Source organism: Microtus ochrogaster, chromosome 21, assembly GCF_000317375.1.
Source record: "Microtus ochrogaster isolate Prairie Vole_2 chromosome 21, MicOch1.0, whole genome shotgun sequence".
NCBI classification, from domain to species: domain Eukaryota; kingdom Metazoa; phylum Chordata; class Mammalia; order Rodentia; family Cricetidae; genus Microtus; species Microtus ochrogaster.
Genome location: NC_022022.1, coordinates 23,370,438 through 23,393,864, shown reverse-complemented (window position 1 = coordinate 23,393,864; position 23,427 = coordinate 23,370,438). Strand labels below are relative to the sequence as shown.

Genomic DNA, 23,427 nt, shown 5'->3' with positions numbered 1-23,427 from the left:
CCATGTTTTTTGTTGTTGTGGGTTTTGTTAATGAGATTTATCCTTAGATTTTTCTTTTTCCTTTTTCTTCTGTTTTTCTTCTGCTTGTTTTTCAAAATAATCTTTAAGAAGACGGTCCAGCTGTGGCTCACACTGGCTCGCATGTTGCAATCCATCTTCCCTTCCTGAAGAGACACAGAACATAAGAACTGTTCTTTACAGGGGCTTCCATGTTATTGTCCCCTCAGGCATCTCCCAAGGGACATGGGCCCCAGCTTTTCCTCATAAACCACCCAGGAATTAAGCCCACAAAGTCAGTTTTGATTAAAAATGCTTGAAATAGTACATTTTTATTTTACCTTCACAGTGTTGGATCACACGCCCCCATAGGTGATTTTTCCTCAAACAGGATAAGCTTCCCACAATCAACAAATGCCTTCTTCCTCTGGTCAATGCAACATTCATTCGCTTTTCTGAATCGATGAACCCTACTTGTCTCGTCCTCACGCAGGACAGAATAATGATCTCCTTCTCAGCGCCCTGAAAGGCATCCACTGTGGACACCTGCACAGCTTTAACATTGGGATGGCCGATGTCCACAGCACTCAGTAAATGGCAAATCTGCAGAGAAAGGAGCAGACTCATAAAGTACAGAGATTATGAAGAACCTAGTCCCCAAACTGGTCAACACAATCATTTGAAGCAAACTAATTCAGGAACATCTTTCTTATAACTCATGAGGATTTAGGTTAAAAGCCTCTAAAATTAAAAATGACATTATTTTTATTTATGAAGCATAACTGAGTGATGATTAACCTATTGCATGGATTTTATTTGCATATGATAATTTGAACTGATAAGAAGCTGATAATGAAAAAGAAAAATACTAAGAGAAAGAAGATTATAAAAATCTACTTAGAAGTAACTAGCTCTTTTGTACATCCTTAATTTACTGATGAAATATAATAATGCAAGAACATTTTGAAAAACAGAGTCTCAATTCCATCTGTCCCCAGACACAAAGCATACACCACATTTCTTCCTCTAATCTGTTTATTTGCATTTTGTCCCAACAGCTGTAAAGTGAATTTAATTAAACCTTGTTAGGTTTACATTGAGTTATGCAGAAAAAATCCAGGCCAGGAAAATACATCAGAATGTCCTTTTGTAAGTATACACATGACAGTCCCAAAGGTCTCAGGGACCAAAGTGAACTACTGCAAACGTAAAACCAAATATTATAGAATATGATGCTTAACATGTGACAAATATCACCCTCTGCAGCACATACCTTGTACATTTGTGATTTGTATAATGTTATCACCCCAATCATTGAGCCCGGTATTCCACTCACAATCAGTGATTGGATTAACTTGAGTGTAAAAGCAGCTTCTGCCACATTTTGAAAGCTGTTTTCTCTTTCAACCTGGAGTAAGAAACAGATCTCAAATTATCTTCCCAGAAAGGCCACAGGAAGACTCAGTGAAACCAGGCAAACAACAACAATAAAATTAAACCAGAAATTAAGTAGTGATTCCCATCAACACTGATGTCATTCACCTGCTCTGCTCCAGTAACATTATAGAAACACAGCGTGGGCAGCCACTCCAGTACAGGGCTCCTCTCTGTCTCTGAAATGCCATTCATGAGGTTTCCTTCATAAAACAGATCGTTAGCTATGGCACTGATGACAGGGTGACAGCGGTATTGGGTTCTCAGCAGAATGGGTTTGTGACCCTAAGAAATTTAGATGGGGGAAAACAAAAATTAAAAGACAGTATTTTCTTTTCTCTAGAGAAAGAGAAATCATATTTAGAAGTTTTTAATGTTACATCATGTTCTTAGATAAATTACAACAATGAGAGAACAGACTACAGATAAAATATTTTAAAACAAATTATAAAGTAAGTTCACAGACTATAAAACCAAAAATGCAGAGTAAACCAACATTGTGCTTTTATAATCTCCTGGAGTTTGGTCTAGTAGTTAAGGTCTTCTAACATTAGGCAGGCCTAGTATACACGCCTGTGATCTCAGCTCTAGAGAGGCTAAGGCAAGCAGATCACAAGTGCAAGCTCTATCTGGACTAAACAAGGAGTTCTAAGCCAACTTAGACACTGTCTCAAAATGCCAAGTGAAAAGAGGGCTGTGGTGTTTGCCCAAGGCAACAGTGTTGCCTACTATCCACCAGGCCCTAGGTCAACACCTGCTACCACAGCTACCACAGATAGTTACTGACAGTTTGTTCACTTTCTTCCTTGGTACAGCCACTGCTTCATCAGAATATGGAAAGCAGCTCCAGCTCTCACTACTGTGCCCTTGCATCCCAGTCTCACCACTCCAGTGAGCTTCTGGAGAAAATTATCTGCAAAACTTCCTGCTGTTACTAAAACAAACCAAGCAATGCCAAGAGAAGAGAGCTGTGTCCAGGGACAGGAGCCTGAGTGCTCAGAGAACAGAAGGAAGCCTTCTCAGAAACAAGACCAGAGGTTACCAGGTACAAGGCTAAGGCAGGGAGAGGGGAGGAAGGGGGAGGGAGGGGGGAATTGGAAGTTGTTATTTAGAAGGGACAAAGTTGCCATTCGGGATGATTTAAAACAAAACAGTGCGGGCTGATGAGATGGCTCAGTGGGTAAATGGCATTTGTTATCAAGCCTAATGACCTGAACAGAGAACCACTCCTATAGGCTATCCTCTGACCTCCACATGAGTACAGACAAAACAGACAGACACACACACTTTAAAGGAAATAAATAAAAATAACATAGTATGGCCATTAAGAGGATCAGCCCTTGCCACAAAACCTAATAACCTCAGTTTGCTCCCCACCACGACTGTAGAAGAGCAGAACACCCACAAGCTGTCTTTTGGCCTTACACATGCCCACATGTGTAACCCCACAAATACACACATGTGCTTTCATATAATTAAAACAAAAATTCGGGCTTGTCACAGTAGCACACACCTTTAATCCCAGCACTCAGGAAGCAGAAGCAGGCAGATCTCTGTGACCTGGAAGCCAGCCTGGTCTACACAGAGTTCCAGGCCAGCCAGGACTACACACAGAGAGAGACCCTGTCTCAAAACCACGTAAATAAATGAACACAGATACAAAAATTCCCAATAAAATACTTTAAAAACTTCAACCACATTAGGGCGGTCATACCACATACCAAAGCTGGTTTCATCCCATGGATGTAAGGATGAGTCAATATACACCATCAGTAAATAAAGTCATACAGTACAAATACAGACTTCAGAGCAGCAATCATACGGGCATTATGCTGGTTAGTTTTTGTCAACTTGACAAGCCACAATCATCGGGGAAGAGGAAACCTAAATTGAGAAAACTGCTCTATCAAACTGCCCATAGCACGTCTGTGGGGCATTTTCTCATTAATGACAGATGAGATGTGCCTCCCGTGTACAAGAAAGCAAGTTGAGCAACCAGTAAACAGCTTTCCTGCCTTCTCTTCAGCTCCGGTCTTCAGGTTTCTGCCTTGGATTCCTGCCCTGACTTCCCTTCATGACAGACTACAGCTGTAGACTGAATAGGTTCTTCCCTCCCAGACGGCTATCGCTGGCTCTATTTATCACAGCAATAGAAACCTAACTAGGACAGGCTCACCTCACCAGAGGCAAAGTCAGCACCTCTTGGTGCTAAAGGACGAAGAAACTGGAAAGAGAAGGGACACAATAAAGGCTACACACAACAAACCTACAACCAACTTACACCAAAGAGTGAATATTTAAATAGCTATATTACTGAAATATACTGATTCAATGCTTTCTTCATCTAAATTCCAATCATCCCTCACAGAACTAGAAAAACAAAACCCAAAACCAACTGTAAAATTCAAATGAAACTACAGAAGATCCCAGCTAGTCAAAGCAACCCTAAGCAGAAGATTGATGCTGGGAACATCACAGTCCTGACCTCAAACTGCCAGAGCCACAGTAGCAAAAACAGCCGATATTGCACAGAAACAAACAAACCCGGAAAACAGAATAGAGCACCAAGAAAGAAACCCACAAAGGTGTCTAAATGTATACTGAAAAACACGGCTTCTTCAGCCCTGGAGTAGGGGAAACATACTATCAACCGCGCAAGAATGAAACTGAAGTTGTATCTCTCAACCTGCACCAAAACCAATCCAGAACAGATCCAGGACCTTAGTAGAAAACCTGAAACTCTGCACCTACTAAGGAAGCATGGTCAGGGGCAAGGATGAAAACAACACATAAAATAATACCCAGGAGTGACAAACGGGACCGCATGAAATTAAAAAGTTTTCTACATAGCAAAGTAAACCATGACCACAGTGAAGAGTCTGGTGAATGGGAGACAATCTGCCAACTCTACACCTGACAGGGGATTAATATCCAAAACTTTCAGAGCTCTCCCAAAATACCAAAACTCAAACCTTAACCCAATCACTAAACAAGCAAACTGACTACACAGTCCTCAAGAGAAAGACACGTTACAACAAATCCATTTAAAGTGTTCAACATCCTGGGACAGTAAGATAGTTTGGCAAGTAAAGGTACTTATTGCCAAGTCAGAAGATCTGATTTTGAACAAACATAGTAGGGGATAACTTAGGTAATAAATTGTCTTGTGACCTCAGCTATACTGTGACATGTGTGCCCCCAATTTTGCCCTCCAAATAAATAAACGTAAAAAGAAAAAAAAAAGCATACATTATCCTTAGCTATTAGGGAAATGCAAATTAAAACTGCTTTGAGATTCCGTTTCACAGTCAGGATGACTATCATCAAGAAAACACATGAAGGAGACTGGAGAGGCAATGCCACGGTTAAGAGCAATCTTTAATCCCCAGCTGCCACATGGCAGCTTAACGACTTTAACTCCAGTCCCAGTGCCTTTCCTGGCCCCTGCAGGCACCGCACATACATGGTGCACAGACACACATGCAGGCAAACACTCAGTATGTATAAAAACAAGTACAATCTCAAAAACAAAACTAAAACCACTAAAGCAAACACACGGTGATAAATGCCAGTGAGCACGTGGAGGACACCCTTTGGTCGCATGTTGCAGGAGTGAAAAGAGATTTGGCAACTATCAAAATTCAGTTTGGAAGTTCCTTAATAAATAAATAAATTTAAAAATATAAATACATAGCTTGGCGGTGGTGGTACATTTCTTTAATCCCAGCACTCGGAAGGCATAGGCAGGCGGAGCTCTGTGAGTGCTGTAGGAAGTATTACAGCTTCTATTTAACCGCCTACTGGGGTGTGGCCCTTCTGTCGTTCCCCTTGCTTGGCTGCTCTTTTGGATCACGTGATTCAACCGGTCAAGCAGAGGATTCTGATTTGTGAGTTTACCCCTGAATAACTATCTATCTCTCGATTCTGAGTGAGTGTGGGATTTCTTTTAAGCATCCGACCACCATAACACATTTGAGTGAAATGTCAAGGTGAAAGGCATTTTTACATGCTAACAAAAATAAATAAAAATTTAAGTATTTACAGAAAATTCTTTTTTTTTTCTCCATTAGGGGAAAAAATTAGAACTAGGTAGTGGTTGCTGGGTACTGTGACGAAATGTCACTTCACTGGTCCTCTTCACACTCATGGATAATGGAAGGTGGCGTACACAGAGAAACACTTCTGTATTTAAAGCTATGTTAGAACAAGAGGATTCCACTGCCTATAAGATGAATACTTTTCAAAGACCTCCAACTACAAACTATTTAAGAACAAGGAAAAGGTACCATGTCCTTTACCCACGCTCACAGTATATATACAATCAATAACCTGAAGTAGTGAGGAGTACATGCCATTAAGCAAAGCCGATCAAAAAGAGTTTGTTCCAATCCATTTTCATGAACTGCATCAGAACCCTGAATTGTAGGAGGCAGCTGTTTGGGGTCTCCAACAAGAATTAACTTTTCACACTCAAACCTAAAAAGGAACAATTTAGAAAATTAATCTAAGCAAAGAGAAAAGGTATACTAACATCAGTCATTGCTCTTTCTGAAATGTGTTCTTAGAATTCAAATGTAGAAAGTGCTCTAAGAGCTAGCAAGGTTCAACAGTGCTAGCCGGCATATTAAAGGTTTGGAAATGTTACCTCACAGAATCTCGGGTTAGGCAGAGTAGAAAAGTGCTTTAAGACCTTTGATCTCTGGCATTTCATATAAAAGCTGGACAGCAGCAGTGTATAAATCCACTGGGGGCTTAGAGACAGGAGGATCTGGGGACTCACTGCCAGACCAGCTGAAATGGTGAGCCATGGCTTCAGTGAGACCCTACCTCAAAATATAAGGAGAAGACAGCTGGAAAGATGGTTCATTGAGTAGGAACACTTGTTCTTGCAGAGGACAAGGCTTGATTCCTAGCACCCACAGGGCAGCAACTGTCCACCAACTCCAGGTCACACATGTACACGGACATATGAGCAAAACACTCATACACATAAAATAGAGTAAAAAAGGAAAAGGATGTGAAGAACTACAAAGGAGTACATTAGATGTCTACTCTGGCCTCACATGTATACACATCTATCTGATACACATGGGTGAACACTGATACACACACCCATGTGGGCGGACACACTTTCACTTAACATACATTTTTTCACATAAAATATATTAGGTGTCCCTTGCTTCTACATAGAGTTAGTGTTTCACAGAACACATTTGAGAAATGGTGATCTTAAGACGCCGGAACTCTAAAGCTGTCATTGAATTCTTTGGCTTCAACTATTTTAGAAGTGAGATAAACAAGGCCTGTAGGACAAAATGTCTAAGTAAGAGCAAGACAGTGTGGGAAAGTCCTAGGTTCACAGACAAACCTGTACCCAACTCTCAACCCTATCTTTCATATCTGTGGCTCTCCTTGCTTCACGTTCTTATCTCCTGGAGGGAGAAACTCCTCACATGGCTGTTTAAAGGACCAAATGAAGGCCACAATGAACTTAGAATACAGCAGAACTGTTACTACTCTGTGCTCCACCCAGGGCCTCAGTGACCCTCCACCTGGTTGCTGGAGAGTGACCAAATCAGCCTGATTGCCCAGTGCCATTTCAGTGAAAAGCTAAATGTCCGGGAGTCTACAGAGTCCCAGGCAAGCCCTAACAGCTGGTGTCCTACCGACTGATGAACTGGGGGCTGAGCAAGTCTCCAGGTCCTACAGTGGTGGACTCTTCCTTAGAGTTGCCTTATTTTTATTCTCCATGGTACTGGGATTAAACCCAGGAATCATATTAACCATTTCACACTTCTAAATTTCTGGAGACGGGGGTGGAGCAAAGGCAAGTGGTTAAGAGCACTGGCTGCTCTTCTAGAGGTCCTGAGTTCAATTCCCAGCAGCCACATGGTGGCTCACAACCATCTCTAACGAGACCTGGTGTCTCTTCTGGTGTGCAGGCATACATGTAGGCAGAACACTGCACATATAATAATAAACATTTTTTAAAAATTCTGGGGAAAAAATTTTCATTTTCAATGTGCTTTTCTATATATTCTTTCATAAGCTTAAAAAATACTTTCAAAAGCTGAACCATCAAATCATACAAGAAAAAGGAAATCAGAGGACACTGCCCAGTAGAGTTGGGAACCACTAACCTAGCTAACAAACAGAGAAATCCTGTAATGGTCCTAGCACTAACCCTCTTATGCCTTTAAGGACTGTGTGATTCCAATGGCTAAACTATAAGTCTACAAAATTTTAATATATTTACTTCAAAAAGCTTCTCTCTATTATTTACAAAACTAATGTTAGTAACTGAATTGCTAAGAATTCTGACAAGTGTCTGTTAGGGACTGAACTCAGGAAAGGTCTGAAATAACTGACTTGTGTGTATTTTCGGAAGAGTCTTTTGGGTTACCTTGCAATAGGAAGGAGTGAGGCTGGTTCTGTCATCTGGCTGCACTCATCCAGCACAACCACAGGGAATTTAAGGTCATTCATGCATGGGAATGGGCAGGCTGCACAGGTAATGCCAACAACTCGAACCTTTATTTAAAAAAAGAAAAAAAATGTGCTTTTGAGACAAAGACTAGATAGCCCAGGCTAGCTTACAATGTACTATGTGGCCCATGCTTAGCCTCAAAACCTACCTCAGCCTCTCTCCAAAGTGTTGAGATTATGGTTGTGAGTCACCATGCCCAGACAAACAAAAAAATGTCACTAACCAATGGCTTTTAAAAGTAAATCAAGAATTTACTGGAGAACTTGAAGGTTAAGTCAGACAATTAACCAAACCTATGATTCCTGCTCATAAGAAATCAGTTGTCATTTTATTGCTACATTTTCATTACTCTCCACATACAAAGTAGGTGTTACAGAAAACAAGCTACTTCATAAGGTCATTAGCAAGAACACATTCACTCTGATATTAAACATAAGAAGCATATTAAAGCAGGAATGGTTCAGGAAGCTTCAAGGATGACGTATGTTTTCCTTTAACTTCCAGGTATGCCTGAATTAATAGAACACATATTTTATTAACACTGATCCATGTTTTCCACAAAGAACACAGAATATGTTAACAAAACCAGCCTTTGCTTAACTTCTGAACACTATAGCACTATGTTTACTTAAATAGGTAGCTGTCTAAGCAGGGCATGCCTGTAATTCCAATGCTCAGGGGGTTGAGGCAAGAGGACCAGAAGTTCAAGGGCAGACTGGGCTACACAGTGAGTCTTTGACTCAAATAAAAGAAACTTCAAATGTACTTTCTTACCCGTTAGTGTATCTGAATTATATAAACCTTAAGTATTATATCAAAACATCATTGAGTTCAAGGTACAAAGCTTGAAAGGTTAATATTAAACAATTATATAATATGCAATAGAAAAATTTATGAACTTTTAAAAATTATACATTGTTATTGATCCATTATCTGTGAGTTATACACATATATATTGTTTGAATGCTATGAATATATCCACATCCATTTCCCTTCCTATTATCTATAGTATAATGATGCCTGATAGCGAGACCAGTCCAAATAAACAGAAGATCTATTTTTAAAAAATTACTTCTTTTTAGGACTAGAACGATGGCTCAGCAGTTAAGAGCACTAGCTACTTGCTCTTCCAGAGGTCCTGAGTTCAATTCCCAACAGCCACATGGAGGCTCACAACCATCTGTAACTGTAGTCCCTTGTGATCTGAATACACATATACATATATAAATAAATCTTTAAAAAATTCATTTTTTGAGATTATAATATAATCAGATCAGCCAGGACTACACAGTAAGACCCCATAACAAAAACAAAAACAGTAACCTGGGAAGTCCTAGAATGCAAATCTAGCATGTACTGGTTATTACTTCCTACTTTGCTTTCCCTGTAAAGTTTTTGTGACACCCATCACACTTGCACTGCTCCGCACCAGAGAGGCAGGTGGAGGCTTCCTGGCCTCACTGATGTAGTCTGACACATGCCTGATAAGTTAGAGCAGACAGAATGTGGAGGACAGGACATGAGCAGAAGCTATAAAGGTCTAGCCTGCTCTCATGTGCTGCTTTAAGTATGAGGTCGTTTGCAAACTGAACAAAGAAAAAGCCTGGCTCCCAGTCTAAGCTGAGACACAGCAGCTGACATGGAGTCATAAGCTGTCCTGAGATCCTGTTGTTCAGCAGCATGATCTCAGCAACAGCTGACCAAGACAAGGTCTTGGATAGTCTGGTTTCCCAAAATCTCTTTGTAGAAATTGATCAACATCCACATGGTCCAAGAAAGCCAATGACTTTCCTTTTTCTTTACCCATTGTCCTGTTCCTCAGGTACGACTTTCATAAGATTAAGCCATTTGAATCTTTCTATTCTATTCATAAAACCCTTCACCAAGGAGATAATACTTATTACAGCCCAGGCACCTAGCACCCAATGCCTGGGAGCAAGTGGAGTGCTACTTGGATTCTTGGGCACAGACAGATCCTCAGGGACCTGGCTTTCTAGGAGTACATCAAAGACAAATTTGCACTTTGATATCTCACCCATAGTAAAATGTTGTAATAGGAGCGGTGGGGCTGCGTCCCCAGCACCCCGCTGCCCGCAAGCTTATGCCCGAAATAACAACACACAAACTGTATTCATTTAATCACTGCTTGGCCCATTTTTATCTAGCCTCTTCTAGGCTAACTCTCGCACCTGGACTAGCCCATCTCTAATAATCTGCTGTAGCCCACAAGGTGGTTTACCAGGGAGATTCTAGCCTACGTCCATCCTGGGTCGGAGCTTCATTGCGTGTGCCTCAGAGAGCAGAGCTCTCGCCTCTGCCCGCAAGAGTGGAGCATCGTGTCTCTCTGAGGTGTCTGCCCCTGAGAGCAGAGCTGTCGAGTCTGACCTCACTTCCTCTTCCTCCCAGCATTCTGTTCTGTTTACTCCTCCCACCTATGTTTTAACCTATCAGGGCAAGCAGCTTCTTTATTTAATTAACCAATGACCTTCCTCCATCAGTAAAAACTTTTTTCTTTCTCCCAGAATACAATTTTTACTGAGTTCACCGAGAACCTATTTAAAGCTTCCAATTTTTGTCTTCAGGCTTCTATGTAAAGGAAAAATAAAGAATGCTGCAGGCATGGTAAGATGTTCACCACAAACTTGAAGAATGTTTGCTGCAATCAAAAGATGCAGTAGGTAAGATATTAAGGACACAGAAGGCACACAACTTGTTGAATCTAAGATCATCCATCCCACAACTAAAGAGAATCAATCTGAGCACAACAGACAGATCAAGAAAGGAACTGACGCAATTTCACCTCACCTGCTTCAGCAGAGTTCTATTGGTCCCCAGTTTATGCTGCTCGATACTTTTTCTCACATAAACCCTTTCTATAGCAGTCAGTTCTTCCTTCATCAATGCATGGAGTTCTTTCAATTGTTCATTTTCATTTTCTGCGCCAGCATGCAAGCTGAAATTGAATAACATGAAAGAATATTCCTTGTTTATTTCATTTCCTTTTTTTAAAAAAGAGATTATTTATTTATTATGCACACAGTATTCTGCTTGCATATATGCCTGCAGGACAGAAGAGGTCATGAGATCTCATTATGGATGGTTGTGAAGCACCATGTGGTTGCTGGCAATTGAACTCAGGACCTTTGGAAGAGCAGCCACAGTTCTTAACCTCTGAGCCATCTCCCCAGTCCTTATTTCATTTCTCATCATATACTCTTATACACCACAAGGAATAAAGTGGATTAGATTTTTTATGTTTGTTTACTTGTTTTTGCTTTCCTGAGACAAGATTTCACTGTCTAGTCCTAGCTGTCCCGGGATTAGCTATGGAGATGATATTGACTTCGAATTCACAGAGAACCTCCTGTTTCTGCCTCCCAAGACCCAGAATTAAAGGCATGCACCACGACATCTACTTTGGCTTACTCTTTCTAGTTAGAATTTCTACTTAGGTTTCCTAATCTAACTAAAGCTCTCTTTCTCAAAGGCCAAATTTCAGGTTGAAAAACATTTTCATATTTCCTTTTTTAAACTTTCTTCATATTTATTCATGATTTCACATCATGCCTCCCAATCCCACCCATCTCTCTCCCCCAACACCCCAAAAATAAAATCAAATAAAGTCAAAAATAAAATTTAAGAGAAAAAGGAGGGGGAAAAAGGAAGAAGGGGAAAGGGAAATCTCATCGTGGATGCTGCAATGTGACACGGTGAGTCATGCAGTAAACCCCCTTATCCATAGATTTTTTACATGAAGGTGTTCATTGCAAAGAATCATTGGTCTGGTTCGAGGCTCCTGGGCTCTCTTGCACCATCAATGGTGAGCCCTCATGGGGACTCTTCCTGGACATCCCACTGCTGCCCTGTGCTTTGGAGATCCTGGAGCCCTGGGTCCATCCACCACCCAGCCTCTAATGCTCCACCAGATCACAGATGGGATGGATGTAGGGGTGGACCCATTTTCATACTTCTTAGAATATTCTGTAACTTTTAGGATTTAGCAGTCTCACCTGTACGGTAAGATTGGCTTGGCAATCTTCCTAACACTCCCAACTCTGACGAACTTTTCAAATCCAAGACTGAGAAGCCTTAAAGAAAATAAGACAAAAATAATTCTCCTTACTTACAAAACATCATGTAAAACAGTTTCATGTGGGTTTTTCTTATATATGTGTGTGTGTTTAAAATTTATTTTTTATTTTGTATGCACTAGTGTTTTGCCTGAATGTATATCTTTATCAGAGTGTTGTATTCTAGAGTTACAGACAGTTGTGAGCTACCATTTGGGTGCTGGGAATTGAACCTGGATCCTTTGGAATCAGTGCTCTTAACTGCTAAGCCATCTCTCCAACCCTTTGAACTTTTCTTTAAAGACAGTGTATCAGTATATAGCCCAGGCTATCCTTAAACTCTCAATGCTCAGCCTCCTGAGTGCTGGACATACAGATGTGCACAAACATGTTCAAGTATATTATTATTATTTCATAGGACTGTGTTCTAAGAGCTATAGTTTCAATATGAAATATCTAAACTCAAATAAAGTAAAGCAATGTAGTTGAAAGACCTCTCACAGAACATATTTAACTCAGGCAGTTGGAGGTTAAGTCTTTCATTACAACTGCAGAACTTAAGTCCCACCCTAACTGTGGGTGGCACCCCCTCCTTGGTCCCACATTAATTAAAAAGGAGAAAGGAAGTAAAGCCCCAGCCTCTGCCCTCCTCACACTTTGTTTCCAGTGTATGGGTGCATATGCCCAACTGCCCCATGCTTTTGCAGCCATGATTTCCCCACCAGGAGGCCCTGCACCTTGGAACTGTGGACATGATAAGCCTTTTCCTCCCTAAATCATTTTGTCAGCATATGAAGAAAAGTAACTAATAGGCCTCTGTTTAGAGAAAAGTTAGGTACTTCTCAATCCAAAATAGTTAGTGGTCATTTTTCAGTACAAGTTTGTATTAAATCTGTAATAATGAGGGGCGGTATTCCCAGAGTGATGCTACTATAGGGTAATAGGGTATTGTGTACTTTCATTTTTTCTAAAACACAAACAAATGAAAAACAAAATCCCTTTGTCTTATTCTGTCTATCACACTAGACAATGTCTGTTCCAATGCAGAAGATGCTATTTCACTGTGAAGAAATAGAGGAATCTAGCCGATGTGAAATTGAGACACTTAAGATTCACAGGTTCACATTTCTCAGGTCCTTTTCAGAGATTCAAGTTTTAAATAGTCTTCTAAAATGGCTGTGAGTGTGGTTCAGTGGAAGAACACTCACTCCGTATGCACAAAGCCTCAGGTTCTATCCCTAGTACTGTACACACCCACACACACACACACACACACACACACACACACACACACACACACACAAAGGGAGAGGGAGCGAGACAGAGGGAGCCAGAGAGTGCACAGACTTCCTGTATTTTTAGACCGGATGTTTACCTGCCCTTTTCATTCTAATCTCTCAATACATGTTTTCTAACAGTCTCATGTAAATTTTCATTTCAGGCTAAGAAATCTAAGTTTGTTCTTTCCATTGAAGTGCTAGGAAATTCCTCATTATCTTAGATTTTTAAAAAATGCTATCCTTAGTCACTCTTAGATTTCTCATGAGAGTGCACAATAGCAAAACTTTCCCGGTGGGCAATTTTATAAAATATATCAAGAAGCTTAGGATGCGTCTAATTTTTACCCCAGCTTAGGTTGCTTTCCTTAGCTTACAAGTTGGCTTGGTGGGTAAAAGCGCTTGTTGCATAAGTCACACAGGCTACATTTGATCCACAGAACCTGTGGTATGAAGAGAGAACTCACTTCTGAAAATTGTTCCCACACCTCCGTGCATGCGCTGTGGTACAGGTGTGCCCATAATCTGTCCGTCTGACTGTTGTCTGTCTCTCTCTGTCACACGTAGTTTTTTTAAAGTTATTTTAAAAACAAGAAATAGAGATAAAGACTTATGTCCAAGATTTGTGTCACAATATAATTTATATTGGTAAAATTTTGAAATTTACTGATTAAAAATCACTTGAATAATGGCATAAGCAAATCAATAAATATAATTATGAAAAGTTATTGGGCATTGTATCACATAGCTTGAAACCAAGCGCTCAAAAGACAGAGGTAGATGAATCTCTAAGTTCCAAGACAGCCAGGAAGGAAGCTCCAGTACACGTGTATGTGCACATGCATGTGTGTTGTACATGTTAGGCCACTGCTTCACTACTGAGCTACATCCCCAGTCTAAAATAATCTTTAAATGTAAAATGTTGTCTCCACATGTATGTATGCTATGGTACACACACATACACAGACAGACAGACAGACAGACAGATATTAGAGATAGAGAGGGGGGAGAGATATTTAACAAAAAGACTAGCTATATGAGTCATGGATTTATAAAATAAAAGCCGTTATTTATTATGATATTCAGATAAATACTAAAATATTGGTAAATATTCAGCATTTCCTTGGTATTTAAAAACTGTATTTATTTATTGTCTGTGTACGTGTGCATGCTCATGCTAATTTGGGCACACATGCCTACGTTCATCAGGCTTGGCAGCAAATGCCTTTACCTGTTAGCCCATCTCACCAGTCCGTCTTTGTAATTAACAAACAAACAAAAAAGTAAGACCACTTGCTATGCAAGCGTGAGTCCTGAGCTCAAATCCCTAGTACACCACATTAGAAACCAAAAACCTGACATGGTCATGCAATCACCTATAACCTCGCACTGTGGGACAGAGGCTAGATCCAGGCTCAGAAAGAGACCCTGTCTCCAAGTAATAAGGCAGAGTGATAAAGTAGGATATGGCATTCTCCTCTGAGCTCTATCCATATAAAGGTGTGCACTTGTACCACCGAGAGTAAATTAAAAATTCTTATGTAGGCCGGGCGGTGGTGGCGCACGCCTTTAATCCCAGCACTCGGGAGGCAGAGGCAGGCGGATCTCTGTGAGTTCGAGACCAGCCTGGTCTACAAGAGCTAGTTCCAGGACAGGCTCCAAAACCACAGAGAAACCCTGTCTCGAAAAACCAAAAAAAAAAAAAAAATTCTTATGTATTTACTATTATTGTTATTGCCTTCTTTGTATCCCTCTTATGAAAACAATGCTATAACTTACATTGTTCAGCTATATTAATGTGTTTATACAGGTTCATGAGTAAGAGAATGGGCTATAACTGTTGGTTTGGGGATTGGATTTTAACTTACATCTATAATAATAAACCCAACCCTCTGAATCAGAGGCAAAGGATTTTTACTTATGACAAGAAATAGCATAAGCACCATGGCGTGTACGAGTCCTTTGGTCCCCACAATCCACCAGGAGATGTAGAGCATCCTGGCAGATGCCTGCACATGCAATGGGTTCAACAGTCAGCTAAGGAGCACTGAGGTTGGACATCCACCACTCTTAGCAACAAGCAATGAGCAGTCCTCCCTTTAATTTCAAAGGGTGATATTACCTCATCAGTCCAACTTGCAACCCTGAGAAATACCTTTCAAAGGAATGCTCAAGGCTCACACCAGACGGCCTCCCCCAACAACACACTTTCAGCCCTACATGCTCTTGGCTGAACTTGCATTTTAGAGGGTTATTCTAAACTGTTTATGACAAACTGTCAGATAAATGAACAATTACTACTTAAGAAACTAGACTGTTACTACTTCATGGCTCTTGGGTCAGAAGCAATGGCCTTGCATTCTTGTCAGGCAGCAAGAATACGTATGGACATTGGGAATAATCTAAAATATCAGCTATTTAAATCCGCCTGTCATACTTACCCAAGAAGCACTCTATCAACAGCTACATTAGTGGAAGAAGAAATGAGAAGCTTCCAAGGCCTTGCGTTTCCAATGGCTTCAGCATTACACTTTTCAAACAGTTGTACAAAGAACAAAATCACCACAGCCAGCAAATAGCTTTTGCCTGCTCCAAAAACACCTAAAATATCACAAAAACTTCTATGAATGTACAAGCAATATTTTCTCTATCTTGCCCTCCTTCATTTAATTAATTTATTCAAAAACGATGTCCACTTGTACTCACAAGAGGATAAACAGATAAACATTATCATCTTCAGTAAGGTTACAGTCAACAGGATAAATAGGTAAAGATATGGTATGGTAATAGGTAACATTGCTATGGAACCAGAGAAGGAAGACTATCTTTGCCTTGGTGGTGATGGGAAGACATCCTTTAAAAAAAGAAGTCGCAGAACTAAGTCTCCCAGAATCCCACACCAATAGTCTACAAAATGTCAGCTAAGCATGTTAAAAGTATTCTTAGAAATTCTAAGTATATAGCAAACAGGCAAGAATGGAGGTTTGGGTAGGCAAAGTGATATATCACAGAGGATAAATCAAACTTGGGAGGCACAGGCAGGTGGATCTCTGTGAGTTCTAGGCCAGTCAGGCTATGTCAAACAAAGATAAATCATAAGTCTACTATGGCTAAAATTTCTGAAATTTCTCTGGAAGCTGGTAGACAGACACTGAAGGATTTTAAACAACAGGACTGACTTGTAAGAGTGTGTGTCTTAGAAACTATGTGGAAGCTGAGCAGTGGTGGCACATACCCTTAATTCTAGCACTTGGGAGGCTGACACAGGCGGTTTGAGACCAGCCTGGCCTACAAAGTGAGTTCCAGGATTGTTAGAGCTGTTACACAGAGAAACACTGTCTCAGAAAAGCATTTAAAAAAGAGAGAGAAAGAGAGAGAGAGAGAGAGAGAGAGATAGATAGATAGATAGATAGATAGATAGATAGATAGATAGATGATAGATAGAAAGAGAGAGAGAGAGAGAGAGATAGAGAGAGAGAATGGAAGGAAGGAAGAAAGGGAGGAAGGAGAAAGGGAGAGAAGAAGGAAGGAAGGAAGGAAGGAAGGAAGGAAGGAAGGAAGGAAGGAAGGAAGGAAGGAAGGAAGGAAGGAAGGAAGGAAGGAAGGAAGGCTGGCTGACTACATGGGTCAAATGTGAAAAGGTGAAACTACAAAGGAGCATCATCATAATGAATGCTAACTGTACTGAGGGCCCACATGCTGTGCACTCCTCTAAGCATTCTACTTACAGTTAATCATTTAAGCATCCAACCATATGAGGCATATGCTATTTTTAATCCACATTTCCAGGAAATCAAAGCTAAGAAGTAAGTCTCCTATTCAAAATCATACAGTCAATAAATAGTGATGGAGCCAGGATATGAAAGCAGTGTTCTAATTTAAGATTCCACATTCTTATCCACTAGAAAACTACGAAAGAGCAGGATAACCTATAAATGTCTACATTTACTATGACTATCTATTTCTTACCATGAATGATTGTGATAGGCAGGGGAGGGGTGCAGGGCTCCAGTGCGTCTTCACCACTTTCTTGAGAGGCCATCATTTGAGCTATCTGAATTAGTGCTGTAGCTTGATCCTTGTTCAACCTGTGTATATGAATCAACTCACTAGCTAACTGCAGGGTGGCTCCCAAGTTCAGGAGTTCAAATTTTGTTTTAATATTTGCAACGGCTGGTGGGATAAATTTTCTTTTACTGACATTTTTATTGCTAACTGTAGCTGGCCGAGACCTAGTAAAAAGAGAGCACATCAGAAACATGACTTTTAGAATGGGTGACTGGACTCATTCATAATTTAGCTTTAATTTTACAGATGTCAGAGAATTTCTGGAGGATAGGCTTCAATTTGGAGGGTGCAAGAGAACTAATATTTACGAAATACATACTATATTCTGGCATGAACTTAAGTAGTTTACTCATTAATTTATATACTCTTCACACCAAAAAAAATGACCCCAAGTAGAGATATTCAAATATTGAATTAATAATCTAATTAATAGACTGGTTTAGATAATTAACATAGCTTCTACTTCAGGCAAAATTACAATAGACAAATAATTTTATTGTTATGTATAAGATATAAAAATGAAGTTACGGTTCTGTGGTTAAGAGCATTGGCTGCTCTTCCAGAGGATCTGGGTTCAATTCCCAGCATCCACATGGCAGTTCACAACTGTCCAATTCTAGGGGATCTAACACCCATGACAAAATATCAATGCACATAAAATAAAACTAAATTAAAAATGTATAAAAAATTAAAATATAAAAGTGAAGCTATAATGCTTTAAAAGCAAAACAAAACAAAAACCTAGGGTATTATGACAAAGAAAAGGGTAACGCTGCAAGATAATAACAATCCAAACTGGAAGACAGTGGTAAAGCACTTGTATGGGGATGGATGCCTAGTGCAAGAAAACATTCTTTTCTCATTTTAATGCATTCACTTTCCAGTTGTTATAATTAAGTTATACATTCTTTGATTTATTAAAACAAGGTGTCATGTATCCCAGATTGACCTGAAACTCTCAATGTTGTTAAAGATAGACTAGAATTCATGATTTTCCCATCTCCACCTCTGAAATGGAAAGAGTACAATATATTACCACAGCTGCTTTATGTGGTAATAAATATGAAACCTAGGGTCTCAAGGATATGGCAAAATGAGCTGTAGCCGAGCCCCATTTCTGATTTTTTTAAAAAAAGTCTTGATATTAGAGAAATTAAAATGTGAGATACAGGTAATTAGAACAAAAATAGTATCAACATCAACACTATCAGATCGTTCTTTTGGATGCTAAGCAATATATAACATAAAGATACAGAAAGGCTGGAGAGAGGCTCGGGGTGAAGAGCACTGGCTGTTCTTCCAGAGAACCCAGGTTCCACTCCCAGCATCCACACAGCAGTACACAACTGGCTGTGTATCTAGTCCTAGGGCATCCAATAGCCTTTCTGACCCTCAGACCAGGGACACACATGGTGTACACACATGCATGTATGTAGGCAAAACACCAGATACAGCATACACAGTAAAAACCATATAGATGAATAAAATTATGCACTATAACGATCCTTTAAAAAGTTGTCCCCAAGATAAAGAGAAATAAATTTAATATGAGCCCAAACCACAATAAATAAACAGATGGAAGAGAAGTAATACATACTTTTTTTCCTTTCCTCTTACAAATTTTATTTATATATTTTTGGTGCTAGGGATCAAGGTTAGAGCCTCCCACATGCTGACAGCATTCTACCACTGAGCCACATCTGTTTTATGCTTAACTTCTAATACACGATAATCTCCTAATCTAAAAGATAATTAAAATTTTGTTGGTGAAATATATTTAATGTTGTTATTGCACTTTCAGTTACCATCTAGGCTGATTAATTTTTTTTGTCAACCTGATACAAGCTCATGTCACCTGGGATGAGGGAACCTCAGTCAAGAAAACAACTCCATCATATTGGCCCATGGGAAAACCTGTGGGGCATTTTCTTGATTAATGATTGATGAAGAAGGGTTCAGCCCACTGTAGGTTATGCTACCCTACCCCTAGGCAGGGGACTCTAAGTTTAAAAAAAAAAAAAGGCAGATTCAGCAAGCCAGTAAGCTATGTTCTTCCATGGTCTCTGTTTCAGTTCTGCCTCCAGGTTTCTGCACTGAGTTCCTGCCCTGTATTCCCTTCATGACAAACTATACACTGGGAGATAAAATTAAGCCTTTCCTCCCAAGCTGCTTCTGATGATAGTGTTTATCACAGCGACAGAAAACAACAGAAAGCAAACTAGGACACCATAATTTAAAACCAATGATCAAGGATAAAAAATGACTTACATTGCTAACAGGTATGGCATTACTGGAAGAGTCGCTGGGTTAAAGTAGTCCTGAATGTTCTGCAGTGTTGTCAGCTCTGTGCTGGCATTACAAACCAATAATGCATGGACTGTTACTACAGAGACAACGTAGAAAATGAATATTAGATGTAAATAAAACCAACACAAACAAACTGATTAAATGTCCTTACAACTCAGGTTAGCTTCTGAACTAGTCAGAAGACAAAAAATGAAATTTTCAGGCCATGCAGAGGTGTTTAAATGTCTATCTTTTACATTCTATGCTCTCCAGTCCTTTGAGTGTGAGCACTCATAAACTGCGTAACTGAAATCACACTTGGAACGATCAACAGTGTTGGTATTTAGGCATCTGTACTGGCCTGCTCTTGGGCTGCAGTCACTAAGAGCACCTTCTGTGCACACTCTTATGTTCCCTTTTAAAAGGAAGGCCTCGCCCACTTCCAATCTCTCTCTTTGTTCCTTTCTCTCTCTCTGCTTCTCTGACTGTCTCTCCCCACCCCCATCTCTCTGCCTCTCTCTCCACTTCTGTGCTTCTGTCTTCAGAAGCCGGTCCCTTTCCCCTAATAAAATCTCCTCCATGTGAGTCCTCTTGCATGGTGTCTTTTTCTCCCGTGCTGCTTTTTAAGTTACAACACACAGGAAATGAGAATCAATAGCAGCATTTCTTCTCAGTTAGCACAGCGTTTGTGCTGCAGAGATGTGCTTACGAAGTTCTCAAACTTTCGAGTATTTCTTCTTCAATCACTTATTAAAACATATAAAACTAGCCGGGCGGTGGTGGCGCACGCCTTTAATCCCAGCACTTGGGAGGCAGAGGCAGGCGGATCTCTGTGAGTTCGAGACCAGCCTGGGCTACAGAGCTACTTCCAGGACAGGCTCCAAAGCCAGAGAGAAACCCTGTCTCGAAAAAATATATATATATATATAAAACTAGAATGTGAACATTGCTAAGAAAGCATCTGCAAAAAACAAACTTGTCCACATGAAAAGTGATGAATTGTTAATTGGGCCCTTGTTAGAGTCATACTGGTTGACTATGTTTAGCCAGTTAAAAACGAATAGATCAGTTGAGTATAAAAAAGCATACCTTTAATTCCAACACACCTTTATCCCATAAGCAGGTCAATCACTGAGTTTGAGAACAGCCAGGTCTCATTAAAGAAAGAAAGAAAGAAAGAAAGAAAGAAAGAAAGAAAGAAAGAAAGAAAGAAAGAAAATAAAGGGGGAAAAAGAGCAAGTCATGCAAGCCTATCATCCTAGCACTCCAGCGGCAGGATTTCTATGAGTTCATGGCTAGCCTGGACTCCACAGTAAGATCTTGTCTCAACCAAAAAGAAGGGGGTTGGAGGGTAGTTGGAGATCAAAGCTTAAAAAAGATGAACTACTAGAAATCTGGGATCATTAAATGCTGGGTCTTTAGTTCACTATGGACTAAATTCAAGCATCAGAAATAGAGACTGAAATGTATAGTGTGGTCTCCAGAAACCTCCATATTCATAGAAATAGATGGAAATAAATTTACTAAAGTCTCTTCTGCTACGAGACTCTCAGGACCCTAAATCAGTGAAATTTGTAATTTTCTATCTGAGACAAATATTATGTAGCCCAGGCCTAAAACTTTCCTTGCTAAAAGAAAAATAAGGTGGGTAGTCTGACTTCATAAAGACTTCTCAAGAGGGACTGGAGGGATGACTCAGCTGTTGAGTATCTGTTTCTCTTCCGGATGGCCAGGATTGGAGTGCCGTCACCCACATGGCAGCTCACAACCATCTGTAATCCCAGGTCCAGGGGTCCCAATGCCATGTTCTGGCTGCTGTGTATACCAGACATACATGTATGGCACAGAAATACATGCAAGCAAAACACTTAGATATATAAAAATAAATTCTATAAAGAGAATTTCTCAAAATGGCTTAGATAATCAAGATAAAAATCATATTCGGCTGAATCTCAAATTTCTAAAACCTCAGTGTAAAGATACATTGTTTACTAAATATACCTTCAAAGTCCAAGAAAATTAGAACTCATCTAAATAAAATTCTGTGAAAAAGGACTCATGTCCAAAGTTTACATTTTCAAAAACATCAGGTATATAGTAAATTTAATCCTAACCAAATATTAAGTGTTAGTTCAAGATTTCTTTTTTTATGTGTAAAAGTATTTTTTTCTGCATACATGTATATGTATACTACATGTGTGCCCAATGCCTTAATAGGTCAGAAGAGGGTACTAGATCTTCATAACTGTCATTACAGATGATTATTACCCATTGTGTACTTGCTGAGAATAAACCTGGGTCCTCTGCAAGAGCAATAATTGCCTCAACCACTGATGTATCTCTCAAGCCCCTCAAGATTTCATTATACTGTTAGTTCTATGGGACTTGAATTGTAGAAATATTTACAAAGCTGGGTGGTGGTGGCGTACATCTTTAATCCCAGCACTCGGGAGGCAGAGGCAGAGGCAGGCGGATCTCTGTGAGTTAGAGGCCAGCCTGGTCTATAAGAGCTAGTTCCAGGATAGGCTCCAAAGCTACAGAGAAACCCTGTCTCTAAAAAACAAAAACAAAAAAACCACAAAAAACAAAAAAGAAATATTTACAAATTCAACTTTCATACATGTGTTAGTTTTATTTCAACCTGACACAAACCAGGAAGAGGTAACCTCAAATGAGAAATACTAATACTTCCACTGGACTAGTCTGTAGGCAAACCTGTGGGGCATTTTCTGAATTTACGACAGAAGGCCCAGCCCACTGTAGGCAGTGCTACTTCTGGGTAGGTGACCCTGGGCTGTATAACAAAGCAGGCTGAACAAGCCAAGAAGCAGTGCTCCTCTGTGATTTCTACTTTAGTTCCTGCCTCCGTGTTCCTGTCTTGAACAACTGCCATGGCTTGATGACTGACCATAACCAGTAAGCCAAAATTAGACCCTTCCTTCCCCTAAGTGGCTTTTGGTCAGTATTCTGACCCAACAGAGAAACAATACATATTTTAGGATCATACCGCATACAATCTGTTGTTCTGTTTAAATAGAAATTAGGTGGACATGATACTTACTGTTCGTGGGCCAGTTAGAAGGGAAATACCCTTTCAAAGGCAGCAGCTCCACTTCATTGACAGAAGATGGCCCATAGAAGGCACTGCATGCAATGAAGGTATCTAGTTGGAAGTCTAGGGTTTTTGAAATCACCCAAAGATCACCTGAAAGGTCAAACATTTTCAAATTCCTGCTTTACTGAGGTAAGCTTGACCAAAACAAATAAATAAACAAAACAAATCTATAGCTCGTTAGGATTTCAGCATGGCACTTTGTGGGTGGTAGTAGGGATTGAACTTAGTGCTTTGTGTATGTTATGCAGCCATTCTATCCCTGCACTACAAGTCTAGTACAACACATCTGATATATCTTCTGTGGTTTCCACAAGCAAACTAATTAACATATCTATCACCTGACATGGTTACTTCTGTGTGCCTGCTAAGAACCCTTAAGATCTCCACCTTTTGCAGACTTCAAGTAAACGATACATTATGATTGGCTGATGCTGAAAATTAGATCACTAAAACTCACAACAGAATACATATATACTCAGACAGGCACTTGCATATACATAAAATAAAAATACATCTTAAAAATTATGTGTTTCTATTGAAAACAGCTTGGTATTGGCATAAAAACAGAGAAGTCGACCAATGGAATCGAATAGAAGACCCTGACTTTAACCCACAAACATATGAACACCTGATTTTCGATAAAGGAGCTAAAAGTATACAATGGAAAAAAGAGAGCATCTTCAACAAATTGTG

The 23,427-nt window shown here is 39.9% G+C and overlaps 1 protein-coding gene across 1 annotated transcript in view; it reads right to left on the bottom strand.

Moving 5' to 3' along the window:
- The window catches only part of Zgrf1 (zinc finger GRF-type containing 1), a 54,623-nt gene continuing 31,196 nt past the window's right edge, over positions 1-23,427 (bottom strand). Inside the window, exons 14-25 of the mRNA XM_005357423.2 lie at positions 22,681-22,824; positions 19,602-19,716; positions 17,235-17,497; positions 15,707-15,866; positions 11,929-12,006; positions 10,724-10,871; positions 7,835-7,962; positions 5,784-5,907; positions 1,540-1,716; positions 1,271-1,405; positions 339-600; positions 1-164 (exon numbers count right to left, since the gene is read on the bottom strand). Of these exons, the coding sequence (XP_005357480.1) occupies positions 28-164; positions 339-600; positions 1,271-1,405; positions 1,540-1,716; positions 5,784-5,907; positions 7,835-7,962; positions 10,724-10,871; positions 11,929-12,006; positions 15,707-15,866; positions 17,235-17,497; positions 19,602-19,716; positions 22,681-22,824 (1,871 nt within the window). The 3' untranslated portion in view covers positions 1-27. The remainder of the gene's footprint in view (positions 165-338; positions 601-1,270; positions 1,406-1,539; positions 1,717-5,783; positions 5,908-7,834; positions 7,963-10,723; positions 10,872-11,928; positions 12,007-15,706; positions 15,867-17,234; positions 17,498-19,601; positions 19,717-22,680; positions 22,825-23,427) is intronic.